The following is a 15,420-nucleotide window of genomic DNA, read 5'->3' on the forward strand; positions in this document are numbered from 1 at the left end:
GAGGCCTGGCATTCTTGTTGCGGAAGTAGGGCGTCTCACATTTTTTGCAGAATTTTGTGTGATCGCACCTACTTTTTCCACCTCGTGGCCCTAAAAACAAATAGTTAGTCTTGCCCTTTATGATTATTTATTTACCTTTCTCGAGATGGTTTTGGTAGCATGCCTCCGAGGGGAAGTGGACATGACACTTCTGGCATTCTACGGGTTTATCATCCTTCGTTTTAGGACAGTTCTGCTTGCCACATTTTCTGTGGATCAACTTGCAGTTGTAGTGTGAGGCCACGTCCCTGAATTTTGCGTCACACTTGCCGCAATAATACCAGGTATCGAGGAGGGCGCACACACTTCTGACACCACGGAAATGACCATTTGAGAGATAGAGAACCAGCAGTTTTTTCTCTCCAGTGTAGTCACCTTTGAAGAATGGCAGAGTGGAATTTTGTTCGAATACCAGGATTTTGTACTTCTTGAAGACTGTTTCTTGGAAGGCTTTGATATCCAGATAACCAAAGTTTTCAGACTTTGTAACTCCCGCCTTCTAAAATAAAATAAATAGTTTCCCAATGTTTCAACGGACAAATATTACCTTTTTGATGTCCTCAACAGTTTCAAAAAGCCACTTGTAGCGGTTGGGGTTGCTATCGGACTTCTTCAAACTAGCTTTGTAGTTGTAGCGAGCTGTGGCTGTTTTCTTCTCTTGCCAAATGGAGTAGTACAGTGCTTGGAGGAGTGCATGAGGGAGGCAGTTTTTGGAGACTATAACAAAGTTTACTTTTTCAACAATTAATTTTAGAATTTATCAAAACCTTTATTCTGCAAAACATTTGTTGCTCCTTTTCGTCCAAAACTTGATACGGCCTCATCTCTATCTTCTTTTTCTATTGTGTCCTCCTCCTCCTCTACTTCTTCTTCTTCTTCTTCTTCTACCTCGTCCCCTCCGTTTTCCTCCACTTCTCCGAGAACTCTATCATCAATTTCCCTTCTCTCATACATTTCCATATCATAGTCTCCTTCTTCATCATCCAGGAAATCGTCGAATTCTCCCTCCTTTTCGACTTCTTCATCATCTCCATCATCAGAGCACCCCGCTTCGTCATCGAGGAAAGGGCAACCTCCTCTCCTCTTTTTCGACTTTACAGAGCGGGTCTCTTCCCTTTCTGCCCTAGCCTCCTCTCTAGTTTCCTCCTCCGCCCTTTTTTGTTTCTCGAAAGCAATTAGTTCGAGAAGTTTTTCAGTGTCAAACTTTCTTTTACGTCCTCGCTTTGATTTCGGAGAAACTTCAGGGGGAACGTCTCCAGAACCCACTGCCGGTGTGACATAAGTCAACATCACCGACAACTCGGGGACGTCCAATTCCAATGGAGAGCGACTCGACTGACTCATTCTCTCCATGTTGAAGACAATGTCATCTATCGTCACTCTTCCTATTGGTTTTAGAGGGAGGCCAATATGTTCTACTAAACTATCAGAAAAAATAGTCACTCCGACATGAAGGTCGGTCGTGGAAGCTCTAGAGGGGGCATGTTTCTTCATCAGATCTATCAGAGCCTGGGCAAACATTTCGGGGCCTTGGGGGTGGAGAATAATGTTTCGGGGGACCCGCAATTTTATTGTGACATGAGTCACAACATTTCGGAATGGTCCTTCCCCTCTACGGACTACCTTCGTGAGCTCTTTCAGGCTAGCTCCGCCCACTTGGACCTAATAAATTAAAAACTGTTTAAACCCCACAAATAATTTTATTTCACTCACGAGTCCACTTCGCAACTCCTCCATTTCAGTCTCCTCCACCTGCTCCAGGACTGCATTGAGTACTTGTTGAACGGCCATTTTGAATTACGACGAGAATACTGAAAATGATACAATCAGCTCCAAAGAAGGTTATGAACGAGGACAATACTGGCTATTTTGTCCCACAAGAAAGTTTCAATCAAAACGGAATGGTGAGTATAAATTATTTACTAAAAAATTAAAGAAAAATTCAGATAAGCTCAACAATCGGAAACGAAAGTATGGCTTTCACACAGCCGCCGCCGTCAAAAACAACGAAAAGAGTCGAAAGTTTTATTTTCAACTTTAATAAAGGGTCGTCACCGACCATCAACATACAAAAATGAAAGAATGGTGGAGCCGGGAGGGAGAGAGAGGGGGCGAATTTTTGTGTAATGTTTTGATTTCCCTTTCGTATCATCTCGTGACAGGTTTATCATTATAAATCCATTAAGTGCAACAATTCCTGAAATTAAACCCCGCCCCCTTTCAGCTGCTATCATTCATTTCATTATTTTTTCTTCTTACTGTGCGGTCGGTTTCTCCACCGCTCTCCCTTTCCCGACACTTTCTGTTTCGTTTACTTTTTGTTTCTTTCTTCTTCTCCCAAAAAATAAATTTGTGTACTTTCATTTCTGTAGAATAAATGTCTCATGTCTACTCCTCCAACGAAAACGCCAAAGCCGTTAAGGATCTTTCAAAATCCTACAAGAATAAATCAGCCAAGAGCGAAGGTCCCATTTCCGACGAAATCAAGAAAATCGTCCACCCATCGCGGACTTCATTGAAAAGAAAGAGAGAGGAAAAAGGAGAAGAGGACGGGACCGTCAGAAAAATGGTAATTTATTTACTTTGTCATATAAAATAGTATTTTTTATATTTCAGGAATGGCTCAAGATGAAGGCTAAGGACGCCGTGATCCCAACCGAGACAAATGCTGTGGTGAAGCCGGAGTATCTCTTCAGGGAACCAGGAGCGATCGTTTTCAACATCTGTTACCCCTGCAAAAAATTCAACTCAGAACGCCAGGTGGAAGTCGTCGAGCCTGGAATGGTACAAATCCGTAAGTTTTATAAATTTTATAATTTTTCCGTGTATTTATTTTTTAATTTCAGCATTGGCTTTGTGCAGTGTCTGTCGAAACCATCTGAATCTCCAGCGCCAAATCAAGTTCTTCCAGTTCGAAATTCCAACCGTCAAGAAGGAGTATAATCTGTAATTCTTTTGAAGGAAAATACCCCTCTCTCTTTTCCACACTTTCCCGTTTTCCCCCTCCTTTTCTGCCCTCATGTTTTCCCGCATAGTCCCCTTTCGTCCCCAGAAAGACAAGTTTATTAATGACCAATTTATTCTTCAAAGTAACTAAAAGGAAGAGTAAAACTATCAGGCAATAAAATCCATTTCCAAACGTTCAGTCCTTTTTGTATATGTTTATCACAGGAGCCGAACCTTTTGCGAAATGAAAGGTGTACGCGTCCTTTTTCTTTTCGGCTTTCTGTGTTTGATTGTGTGGGATGGGTGTTTCGTTGAATAGGGCCATTGCCTGAAATTTTCAAGTTTTCCATAAAAATTGACCGATAAATCTAGTATATAAACTCACCATACTGACGGAATCCACAAATTTTACGCCCTTGTGTTTCAAAAACACTAGTTTTGTTCCATCCAGAGCGGTTTGAGGTTTGGAGACCAGGACAATCGGTGTCCCGTTTTTCAAATGGTCTCTTCTGAAGACCTGCATGGCAGCAGATGCGGCAGTGACGGCCTCCTGCAAGAAATTGCGAGTTTGTAGGATTAAAAAATGTTTTTCCTACCTCCAACAAGCATACATCAACCATCTCCTCAAACGACTTCTCAAAGTTTGTCATGGCCGATGCGAGAATGAAGACATCGTTATAACAATTTCTTCCACAAAATTGAACTTTTTGTGTGTTACCCGCTCCGATGCCAAAAACTCTTCCAATTCCTTTCGCTTTACTGGTGATTTGTTGTCAAGATCGTAATATTCGTCGTCGGGAATATTTGAGGTGCTTCCTTGTTGCTGGCAATCAGTTTTTCGATAATAAACTGAGCATCATATCTGAAAAGTGATTTTACACACATAGTTTGGAGAGAAAATAATTACCTCGATGCATTATGTGCCACAGCCAGAGCCCCCATGCTCTTCTGATAACAAGTAGATTTCGGTATTGATTGATGTAGAATAGAAGGAAATTAATAAATTACTTTTAGGACTCAGAAAAAATCAGAATTAAATAGAGATAGGACACCGCTGGCGTCCAAAAATAATATAGAATGAAGGAAAAGATGCAATGAAAAACTATTTATACTGACCAAACGTCTGGTTTTTCAAAGACAAAGAAAAATGAATCATCTCAAAGTACACCAAAAAGCTCACGTAGGAGTGGGCACCGTGCCAACTTTCAAACATTCACAATAAACGAGGAAGATTTATATTGAAAAAATCAGAAAACTGATATATCTATTTATATCAATGATGCGGACGCCGCGCGCGACTCATCCGCGACGCATTTTTTCAGAGATACCGTATTCTCTGAAATTTGGGTCTCGAAACGATTTGTCAGATATAGTGTAGTTTCAAAAATTTTTTTTTTTTCAAAAAGCATAAGTAATTAACGAAAAAAGTAATTAAATAATTTCAGAGAAATCATTGCTCAGTCTTAAATTCATCCTCCCCCTTCCTTTTTCCCTACACACAATCTGCCGTGTTGGGTCTCTCTCCCTCCCGGTTCCCCTCTCGCGCCCGAGACCCCTCACTATGTCTACCACATCTACCCCTCCGGTTTAGTTTACACACTTAGCACAGGGGTTGTGCTCTGAGTCAACACACACCGGGTCGGGGGTTCGGGGGCACATGGAAAAATCAAAAAATTCAATTAGGCCCCAAGGAGACAGTACCGATGAGTCATCCTTACGAGGGAGCCATGGAGCTTGAGAGGGAGCCATGCGAGAGAGTATGGAAGAGGAGGAGACGCAGACAAACGAGAGAGAGAGAGCGCGCAGAGAAACCGTCTCACACGACGAGAGAGTGAGAGAGCGCAGCATGCGAAATTAAAATGGTCCCAAATACCCCCCCCCCCCCCCACACTTCTCTCAGCAATCGCCCGTGACCAGCAGCTTCGATGGGAAGCAGGCTGAACTACTGGCGCCAATGGACCTCTCAATTAATCTTGTTAATAAAGTTGAAGTTTCTCTCGCACTTTAATTGTAAAATGGACTTCTCGTCCCTCTAACGTGTCACAACACTCACAAAACTTTGTCAGACAATAGCTGTAAGGATGGGCAGATAGATTATTTAACTTTTTAATTTTTATAGCATGATTAGAAATATAAAGAGCATAACAGCGATGAATAGCATCGGTTTCATGACCAAACTGTTTCGTTACAATGCATATTTTCAAAAAACAGCTGGTGAACCTCTCACTTCAGTACTTTTTTTCGTTTTCGCAAACTGAAAATTTCACAATACAAAAATTAGTTCAATTGTACGGCTTTCACTCACAATTTCATCTTCTTTGAAGCATACTCCCTGAATGGAGAAAAAAATACAAAGAGTGAGATAATATTGATTGATGAATGAGCAGTAAACAGTACTGCACAAACCGAACCAATAAATTGTGAATACCGAAGTTCCAAAACGATAAAGAGCACGACTAGAGACACTGGAGATACACAAAGAATAGTAGTTGTGATTTGTACAATTAAACTTCTTATCGCAGTTCGTGCTTTTTAAATGTTCCAGCAGATATTTGTAACTTCAGTGCACTCATTAGTCGGGAAATGTCCGTAATAGTGAGAGCTAGCACAGAGCAAGCAAAAGATAAAAACATAAAAACAATTGCTACAATAAAACCATATGTAGTGTTTTTGATATACAAGTCGAAGTTTGATAACTGTTGAAAACTAAGCAGGTATTCAGGGTAGAACTGAAAAAAAGTAGCTAATCAATCTATCATCACTTGTCTAACCTCCGCAATATATCTCAATTGCTCATCTTTCTGTTCGTAAACAATATTGACACAAAAAGTAACGAGGAAAGGAGTAATCAGACAACAAAAATAAAGAAATAATAACATAAAATTTGGTATAATATGTGTTTTTAATATGACAGCAATGGTTTGATGTTTCTGAATGAAGCTCATCATCAATAACTGATATTGGAGTGCAATAATACTGGATGCCATTATCTGTACATCAGAATTAAATTCAAATATATCAGTTCGACGGAAACTTACAACATTATAGTGTAATGAGACCCCAAACCACTCAAATAAGATACCAACAGAGTATCCTGCTAAAAACGGGAATAGTGGAACACATTGCATTAGAAATGTCAAATGTATGTCAGTTAGAAAACACATGCTTAGATATGCCAGCAAAAAAAATCGAAAAGTTCCTAGTTTCTCACATTGGAATATAAGTAAGTAAATGCCAAGGGAGTTCAGAAAAAATGAGATGATTCCAATAATATGATAACATGAAATAATCCAATAAGGTTCAGAAAAGTCTATGTCATACTGCATGTTGGGAAAAAGTGAATGATCGGCTGATAATCATTGCCAGAAATTTAGTTCGTTAGGACATAGTGACAGGTGGACATTGAAAAGCGCTATTTCTGTTCATTGCGGAAGTAATAACTTATGAACTCATACCTTAAGTCATAACTCCTGATCCAACAGTCTCACAGCAGATTCACCATAATTTGCATAAGAAATGAATGAAATGAGCCTCAACAACTGCAAGACACGTGTCCCGTGACCTTCCATTCTGATACCATCACTATTCTGGATGTGCTCTAAACCCAACCTGATGATCTTACGGTAACTATCTACCCTACATTTCCCGTGCATCGCCTCTCGGTTAGTCGTGTTGATAACGTTTTTCTTGATTTCTCCCCTTTTGTTCCTCTTGCGCTCTAAGTGTGACACAGGCTCACCGTCACTCTAACGCGATCCAAACTGTTTAGATAACTTTACACATTTCATATTGCTTGAATTAATGACACATATTTTTACTCATAGTCTAAAGTTTAGTTGGTCTTATAAACTGAACAGGTGATTTTCCTCACCAGACATTGAAATCTATTTAAAATTATACTCAAAAAGGGCTCCGAGACATTTCGACGCATTTGTTATTTTGATGACATCACGTTTACTTTTATTTTCACTGATATTTTGTGGAGAAACGGGGTGCAGCATTTTCAATAGTTACGTTGTCTCATAAAAATTTCAACTAGAACATTTAAAAAAAAGTTCATCACATGAACATTTTAACATCTAGAGAAAAGAACAGAGAGAGGAAGATAAATATCGCTAGTTTTTTACCAAATTTTCTTGTTATTCGAGAAGGAAATACATTCAAAAACGAGTTTATGAACTTCTCACAACAGTTGTTATCTTTCGCTTTCGCATACTGAAAATTTACAAACAAAACATAATTTCAATAGTAGTGTTTTCACTCACAATTTCATCTTTTTTGAAGCATACTCTCTGAATGGAGGAAAAAATATAAAGAGTGAGATAATATTGATAGATGAATGAGCTGTAAACAGTACTGCACAAACCGAACCAACAAATTGTGCATATCGAAGTTCCAAAACGATAAAGAGCACGACTAGAGACACTGGAGATACACAAAGAATAGTAGTTGCGATTTGTACAAGTAAACTTCTGATCGCATCTTTGTGTTTTTTAAATGTTCCAGCAGATATTTGCAGTTTCAGTGCACGCATTAGTCGGAAAATGTCCATAAAAAAGAGAGCTATCACAGAGCAAGCAAAAAATAAAAACATAAAAATAATTTCTACCACGAAAACATATCTAGTGTTTTTAAAATACAATTCAAAGTGTGGTAACTGTTGAAAACTTGCCACATATTCAGGGTAGAACTGAAAATTTATAGGTAATAAATCTACGATAACTTGTCAAACCTCCGCAATATATCTCAATTGCTCATCTTTCTGCTCGTGAATAGCATTGAGACAACAAATAACGAGTAAAGGAGTAAACATAAAACAAAGATAATATAAAGGAAACAGAAAACCTGGTAGAGTATTTGTTTTTAATATGTTTGCAATGGTTTGATGTTTCTGAACGAAGCTCATCATCAAGAATTCAAGCTGTAGTGCAACAAAGCTGAATGCCATTATCTGGGAATCAGAAATAAATTCAATTATAGCAGTTTGTCGGAAACTCACAACATTATAGTGTAATGGGACCCCAAACCACTCAGGTAGGATACCAGCAGCGTATCCTGCTAAAAATGGGAAAAAAGGAACAACTTGCATTAGAAGAGTCAAATGAATGTCAGTTAGAAAACACATACTCAGATACGCCAGCAAATAAAATCGAAAAGTTCATAGTTTCTCACATTGGAATATAAGTAAGTAAATGCCAAGGGAGTTCAGAAAAAATGAGATGATTCCAATAACATGATAACATGAAACAATCCAATAAGGTTCAAGAAAGTCTATGTTATATAGCATGTTGGGAAAAAAGTGAATGGTCGGCTGATAAACATAGGCAGAAATTTAGTTGGTTGTGAGAGAGTGACAGGTGGAATATCAGTGAAAAGCGCTATTTCTGTTCATTGCGGAAGTAATAAATTATGAACTCATACCTTAATTCATAATTCCTGCGCTACCCGTCTCACAGCAGATTTACTATAATCTGCATGAGAAATTAATAGAATGAGTCTCAACAACTGCAAAACACATGCCCCGTGACCTTAACCTGAACCCAACCTGGTGACCTTATGATAAAGATCATCTTCCCTATGTACATTTTCAGTGCATACGCGGAAGAGGAAATGGTCACAATGTCGTCGCCTATCAATCGTTCTACACTCTCTGAAATGATGATGTCTACCGATGATGATGTTAAGCACCGTGGTTCAGAGGATTTTTTTCACTGCTTGCGGCAGCTTTACCAGCAATCGCTTGTGACCAGCAGCTTGGATGGGAAGAAGGCTTAACTACTGACACCAATGAAGCTCACGACTAGTCATTTTAATAAAGTTTATGTTTTTCTCCTCCTTGTTGTTCCTCTTGCACTTTAACATAACATGTAACATTGGCTCACCGTTCCTCTAACGTGTCACGACACTGTAACATTAGTTGTGACTGTGGATGAACAGAGAGATTCTTCCACTTTTAACATTTTCATTGCATGATTAGATACATAAAGAGCAGATAACATAGATAAGTATGCTAATTCATCTCCGATCTCCCACGAAAAAGCGTTCCTTCCAAGAAATAAAAAAAAGAAGAAGTTGCATTTGTGCTACGAATACAAGTATCTGGAACAGGGCTAAATTGAACTCGTACACATTTTTCCCTATTACGTACCCTTGCGGACGTAAATAAATTATTATTATTATTATTATCATCGTTTCAGTGCATACTTTCAAGAAATAGCTGGTGAAACTCTCACATCAGTTGTTATTCTTTGCTTTCGCAAACTGAAAACTTAAAAAATTAGTTCAATTGTACGGTTTTTACTCACAATGTCATCTTTTTTGAAGCATGCTCCCTGAATGGAGGGAAAAATATAAAAAGTGAGATAATATTGATTGATGAATGTGCAGTGAACAGTACTGCACAAATCGAACCAACAAATTGTGCATATCGAAGTTCCAAAACGATAGAGACCACCATTAGAGATATTGGAGATACGCAAAGAATAGTAGTTGCGATTTGTACAAGTAAACTTCTTATCGCATCTTCTTGCTTTTTGAATGTTCCAGCAGATATTTGCAGTTTCAGTGCACGCATTAGTCGGAAAATGTCCAAAATAAAGAGAGCTAGCATAGAGCAAGCAACGGATAAAAACATAAATATAATTGCAGCAATAAACACATATGTATTGTTTTTAAAATACAAATCGAATTGTGGTAACTGTTGAAAACTGGGCAGATATTCAGGGTAGAACTGAAAATTTATAGGTAGTAAATCTACTATCCTTCTATCGTCAAACCTCCGCAATATATCTCAATTGCTCATCTTTCTGCTCGTGAAGAGCATTGAGACTACAAATAACGAGTAAAGGAGTAAACAGAAAACAAAGATAATATAAGGGAAACAGAAAACTTGGTAGAGTATTTGTTTTTAATATGTTTGCAATGGTTTGATGTTTCTGAACGAAGCTCATAATCAAGAGTTCAAACTGGAGTGAAACGAAACTGAATGTCATTATCTGGGAATCAGAATCAAATTCAAATATATCAGCTCAACGGAAACTTACGACAGTATAGTGTATTGAGACCCCAAACCACTCAACTAGGATACCAGCAGCATATGCTGCTAAAAATGGGAAAAAAGGAACAACTTGCATTAGAAGAGTCAAATGAATGTCAGTTAGAAAACACATACTTTGATACGCCAGCAAATAAAATCGAAAAGTTCCTAGTTTCTCACATTGGAATATAAGTAGGTAAATGCCAAGGGAGTTAAGAAAAAAAGAAATGATGCCAATAACATGATAACATGGAACAACCCAATAAGGTCCGGAAAAATCTATGTTATATTGCATGTCGGGGAGATAAAGTGACTGGTCGGCTGCTTAACATAATTAGAAACTTAGTTTGTCGTGACATGGTGACAGGTGGAATATCATCGGTAAGCGGTAGTTCTGTTAATTGCGGAATTAATAATTCATTAACTCGCAACTTGAGTCATAACTCCCGATCCACCAGTTTTACAGCATATTCACTATAATCAGCCTGAGAAATGAATAATAAAAGACAAAAAAGTTTTCCCCGGTGGGTTTCGAACGCTGGCTGTCAGATTGGCACCAAAAATTCAAAATTAAAATACGACATCTTTCCAACCACTTAGTATTTCTAGCTTTTATCTTGTCGCTTCAAAAAATAACGGGAGGAACTAAAAGTTGTTCAAACATCAATATCAAAGACAAATCTCAAAATTGAATTATAGTATGCGACAAATGCGACGTCAACAAAATCGCGCCGGACTTGGAGGATCCTGCAAACACTTACTTCACATTTGAGTGGGTCTCAATTATTGTTTGCAAAACTGCTATTTTTTCCAGTGTCGATAAACCAGCAACGGGATGTCAAATGGTTTTCCAAGTACATTGCATGAGATCAGATACGATGATTTGTGAAAATAACAATATTTTTGTGAGAGGTACCTGTCAGAAGATTAATTTAAAATATGGAGTTCCAGGGAACGACTTCTACAGGAAACAGAGGAATAGCCACTGGTGTCACATCCACCTCAGCGTCATCGACATTGACCTGTGAAGCAGATGGTTCCTGGTCTGCCAGAGATGTGTAAGTCGATCACAAGGTTAAAGAAATAAGTGTAATTTTCAGAACGATGATTTCAAAAATTGTCTGTACATTCCAGGGATGTGTGCAACCTTAAAAATAGTCAATACTTTATTCAAGATAGAGTTTGTAAGACCTGAATTCAATAAACACATTATTAAACATTTACCAACACAAAAGTTATCAATGATACTAAATTCAATGTATAGTCGACCTCACAACAAAAACCAGGCCTTCATTTATTCGTTTTCTTTTTCTCCGCACCAGGCGTTTTGCCACACTTCTATACTGTGATGACATTAGGAAACATATCAAGCAATGGGTAACCGAATTGGCAATGAGAAGGGTGTACGAGAATGCATCGAGTTCTTGATAAACTTGTCTGGAAAAAAGAGTGCTCTAAGTTTTATAGATCACTTTAGCTCACTGTTCTTTATAATATTGTACATATAAATAGTCAGTAACATAATAAGCTCCGTAAGTGATTTCCGAGAGGAACACACTGATAGTCATTACTAGAACCAGCCAGAATGTGTTAGATGACGCATCACTTCTCAACTTCTTCCTCCTTTCCTTTGCTTTACTAACTGCTCCCAATAATATAATAGCCATGAAAAAATAGGTACAGCTGATAAACATTGCCATAAAGCCATCAATTGCTAGATATTTCCTCTCCCATTTTTCCACTGCAACCATTCGATATGGAACGTAAGGAGGTGTCTTAGAATCGTACTCGCAGCTGGAATATCTTATCGAATATTGAACATGCGGTATGAAACCTACTACTTGACTTTCTCAAATTTTTTATTATAAAAGTAGTAAGAGCTCCAGGTAGCACAACAAACACTTATTAGCAGCATGACCATTGTCCCAAATTTTGGTTTTAACATCTTTGCAATAAAATTATTCAATGGAAACAAAACGGAAATTGCTCTAATTACTGCTATAAATAATGCAAAAAACGCAGAGCATCTTCGACTCATTATTTGTATTGATTTGGATAACAAGTTGATAATAAGATGCGAATACATCACACCACCCCAGCATCCTTCTATTTTATAGATTATATTCCACATCATTACAACTTGAGTAACATTTCCTAATGATTGAAATATATCACATAGACTAATTCCAATCATAATGATGTAAACTAATTGGGTCCTTAGTTCTTTGCGAGTCAAAACTATCAAATGAAAGATATTAACGAAAAAAGCAATAAAAGATGAAATGTCATAGATAAATTTAATGGTCTCAACATATCCATCGAAAACTGTGTTGTCTTTTTGAAACTCATCAGTAATATAATCGTAACCCGGGTCAAAATAATAGTCTTTCCAGAATGGTTCAGTAGTGGTCTCCACGCTTCCAGACTCATAGTGATCTTGATAAATATAATAGTCTTTGGGTATTGGGGCAGTAGTAGTTCTAGGCTTTTTGGTATTTGGGTCGGGGTAGTCTATTGGATTTGGAAGCTTTTTACGGCCTAGTTTCAACATTACGGCAAAAAACGGAAGATGAGAGTGAATGAAATAGAAAACTGATCAAAAAACTAAAATAGTTATCACAAGTTTTACAATAATTATAGATTTCAAACAGGAGTAAGGTACAATTAACATGATGTTTATCTAAATAGAAAATTTTTAGTTTTCTCAAAGCAGCATCAAAGATTATTCTGAATGATACTTACTTGTCTGTTTTTATATTTTCATGATTTCTGGTCATTTTTAATATTACACACTTCTCTGCTATGTGTTGCGGAATGAGTATTAGCACGCAACTTGAGTCATAACTCCTGCGCCACCAGCCTCCCAGCAGATTCATTATGATCAGCATAAGAAAAGAATAAGATAGGTCACGTGTTCCGTGGCTTTCCACTGTGATACGATAACTATTCTGAATGTGCCCAGTTCCTTGACCAAACTGTCTCGTTATTCAGTGCATACTTTCAAAAAAGAGCTGCTGAATCTCTCACTTCAGTTGATATTTTTCGCTTTCGCATACTGAAAATTTTACAAACAAAACATTAATTCAATAGCAGTGTTTTTACTCACAATGTCATCTTTTTTGAAGCATAATCTCTGAATGGAGGGAAAAATATAAAGAGTGAGATAATATTGATTGATGAATGAGCAGTAAACAGTACTGCACAAATCGAACCGAGAAATTGTGCATATCGAAGTTCCAAAACGATAAAGACCACGACTAGAGACACTGGAGATAAGCAAAGAATAGTAGTTGTTATTTGTACAATTAAACTTCTTATCGCATCTTCGTGCTTTTTAAATGTCCCAGCAGATATTTGCAGTTTCAGTACACGCATTAGTCGAAAAATGTCCATAATAGTGAGAGCTAGCACAGAGCAAGCAAAAGATAAAAACATAATAACAATTCCTACCATAAAACCATATGTAGTATTTTTGATATACAAGTCGAAGTGTGGTAACTGTTGAAACCTGGGCAGATATTCAGGGTAGAACTAAAAATTTATAGGTAATAAATCTACTATCACTTGTCTAACCTCCGCAATATATCTCAATTGCTCATCTTTCTGTTCGTAAACAATATTGACACAAAAAGTAACAAGGAAAGGAGTGATCAGACAACAAAAATAAAGAAATAATAACATAAAATTTGGTATAATATGTGTTTTTAATATGATAGCAATGGCTTGATGTTTCTGAATGAAGCTCATCATCAATAACTGATATTGGAGTGCAATAATACTGGATGCCATTATCTGTGAATCAGAATTCAATTCAAATATATTATTTCGGTGGTAACTTACGACATTATAGTGTAATGAGACCCCAAACCACTCAGATAAAATACCAACAGAGTATCCTGCTAAAAATGGGAATAGTGGAACACATTGCATTAAAAATGTCAAATGTATGTCAGTTAGAAAACACATACTTAGATATGCCAGCAAAAAAAATCGAAAAGTTCCCAGTTTTTTACATCGAAAAATAAGTAAGTAAATGCCAAGGGAGTTCAAAAAAAATGAGATGATTCCAATAACATGATAACATGAAATAATCCAATAAGGTTCAGAAAAGTCTATGTTATACTGCATGTTGGGAAAAAGTGAATGATCGGCTGATAAACATAGCCAGAAATTTAGTTGGTTGAGAGAGAGTGACAGGTGGAATATCATTGAAAAGCACTATTTCTGTTAATTGCGGAAGTATAAACTCATGAACTCATACCTTAAGTCAAAAATCCTGCGCCACCCGTCTCACAACAGATTCACTATATTCTGCATAAGAAATGAACAGAATAAGTCTCGACAACAGCAAGACACATGCCCCGTGACCTTCCATTCTGATACCATAAATTTTCTGGATGTGCTCTAAACCCAACCTGATGACCTTACGATAACAATCTACGCTACATTTTCTGTGCATTTAATAAAAAGGAAATCGTCAGAAAGTCGTCGTCTCTTAATTATTCTTATCTTCTTCACTGCTTGGGGAAGCTGAGAGCAACCACCCATGACCAGCGGCTTCAATGGAAGGGAGACTCAACTACTGGTGCCTATGGATCTCTCAATTAGTCATGTTAATGAAGTTGTTGTTGCTCTCTTCTTTTTTGCTCTTCTGGCACCACTCTAAGTGTAACACGGGCTCACAATCCGTAACTAATCCAAACTGTTTAGATAAGTTTACACAATTCATATTGCTTGAAATAATGAGACATATTTTTACTCATAATCTAAAACTCAGTTGGTCTTATAAACTGAACAGGTGATTTTCCTTACTAGGCCTTGAAACATATTTAAAATTAGACTCAAAAAGGGCTCCGGGACATTTCGACGCATTTGTTACTTTGATGACATCACGTTTACTTTTATTTTCACTGATATTTTGTGGAGAAACGGGGTGCAGTATTTTCAATAGTTACTTTGTCTTATAAAAAATTCAACTAGAACATAAAAAAAGTTCATTACATGATAATTTTAACATCCAGAGAAAAGAACAGAGATAAATATCACTAGTTTTTTACCAAATTTTCTCGTTATTCGTGGAGGAAATACTTTCAAAAACCAGTTCATAAACTTCTCACAACAGTTGTCATCTTTCGCTTTCGCATACTGAAAATTTACAAACAAAACATAATCTCAATAGTAGTGTTTTCATTCACAATGTCATCTTTTTCGAAACATACTCTCTGAATGGAGGAAAAAATAAAAAAAGTGAGATAATATTGATTGACGAATGGGAAGAAAACAGTACTATACAAATCGAACATGTCACGACACTCAAACATTAGCTGTGACTGTGGATGAGCAGAGAGATTCTTCCTCTTTTAACATTTTTATTGCATGATTAGAGACATAAAAAGCAG

At 37.3% G+C, this 15,420-nt stretch overlaps 4 protein-coding genes across 4 annotated transcripts; 3 read left to right on the plus strand and 1 right to left on the minus strand.

Moving 5' to 3' along the window:
• Positions 1-2,416: 2,416 nt before the first annotated feature.
• Positions 2,417-2,989, plus strand: GCK72_020647 (uncharacterized protein; the record flags this gene model as incomplete). The annotated part of the gene is made up of 3 exons (XM_003091344.2): positions 2,417-2,608; positions 2,656-2,833; positions 2,886-2,989. 3 exons carry the CDS (start codon positions 2,417-2,419, stop codon positions 2,987-2,989), a joined length of 474 nt encoding a protein of 157 aa, XP_003091392.2.
• Positions 2,990-8,541: 5,552 nt separating this feature from the next.
• GCK72_020648 (uncharacterized protein) lies at positions 8,542-8,760 on the plus strand (the record flags this gene model as incomplete). Its single annotated transcript, XM_053733711.1, has 1 exon — positions 8,542-8,760. The coding sequence occupies one exon, from the start codon at positions 8,542-8,544 to the stop codon at positions 8,758-8,760; it is 219 nt and encodes a 72-aa protein (XP_053582624.1).
• Positions 8,761-9,191: 431 nt separating this feature from the next.
• GCK72_020649 (uncharacterized protein) lies at positions 9,192-12,572 on the minus strand (the record flags this gene model as incomplete). The annotated part of the gene is made up of 6 exons (XM_053733712.1): positions 9,192-9,246; positions 9,291-9,715; positions 9,762-9,813; positions 11,291-11,458; positions 11,504-11,815; positions 12,106-12,572. The coding sequence occupies 6 exons, from the start codon at positions 12,570-12,572 to the stop codon at positions 9,192-9,194; spliced, it is 1,479 nt and encodes a 492-aa protein (XP_053582625.1).
• On the plus strand, positions 9,971-11,173 carry GCK72_020650 (uncharacterized protein; the record flags this gene model as incomplete). The annotated part of the gene is made up of 5 exons (XM_053733713.1): positions 9,971-10,136; positions 10,721-10,793; positions 10,836-10,926; positions 10,973-11,079; positions 11,122-11,173. The coding sequence occupies 5 exons, from the start codon at positions 9,971-9,973 to the stop codon at positions 11,171-11,173; spliced, it is 489 nt and encodes a 162-aa protein (XP_053582626.1).
• Positions 12,573-15,420: the final 2,848 nt, after the last annotated feature.

Source organism: Caenorhabditis remanei, chromosome V (genome assembly GCF_010183535.1).
Source record: "Caenorhabditis remanei strain PX506 chromosome V, whole genome shotgun sequence".
Classification (NCBI taxonomy): domain Eukaryota; kingdom Metazoa; phylum Nematoda; class Chromadorea; order Rhabditida; family Rhabditidae; genus Caenorhabditis; species Caenorhabditis remanei.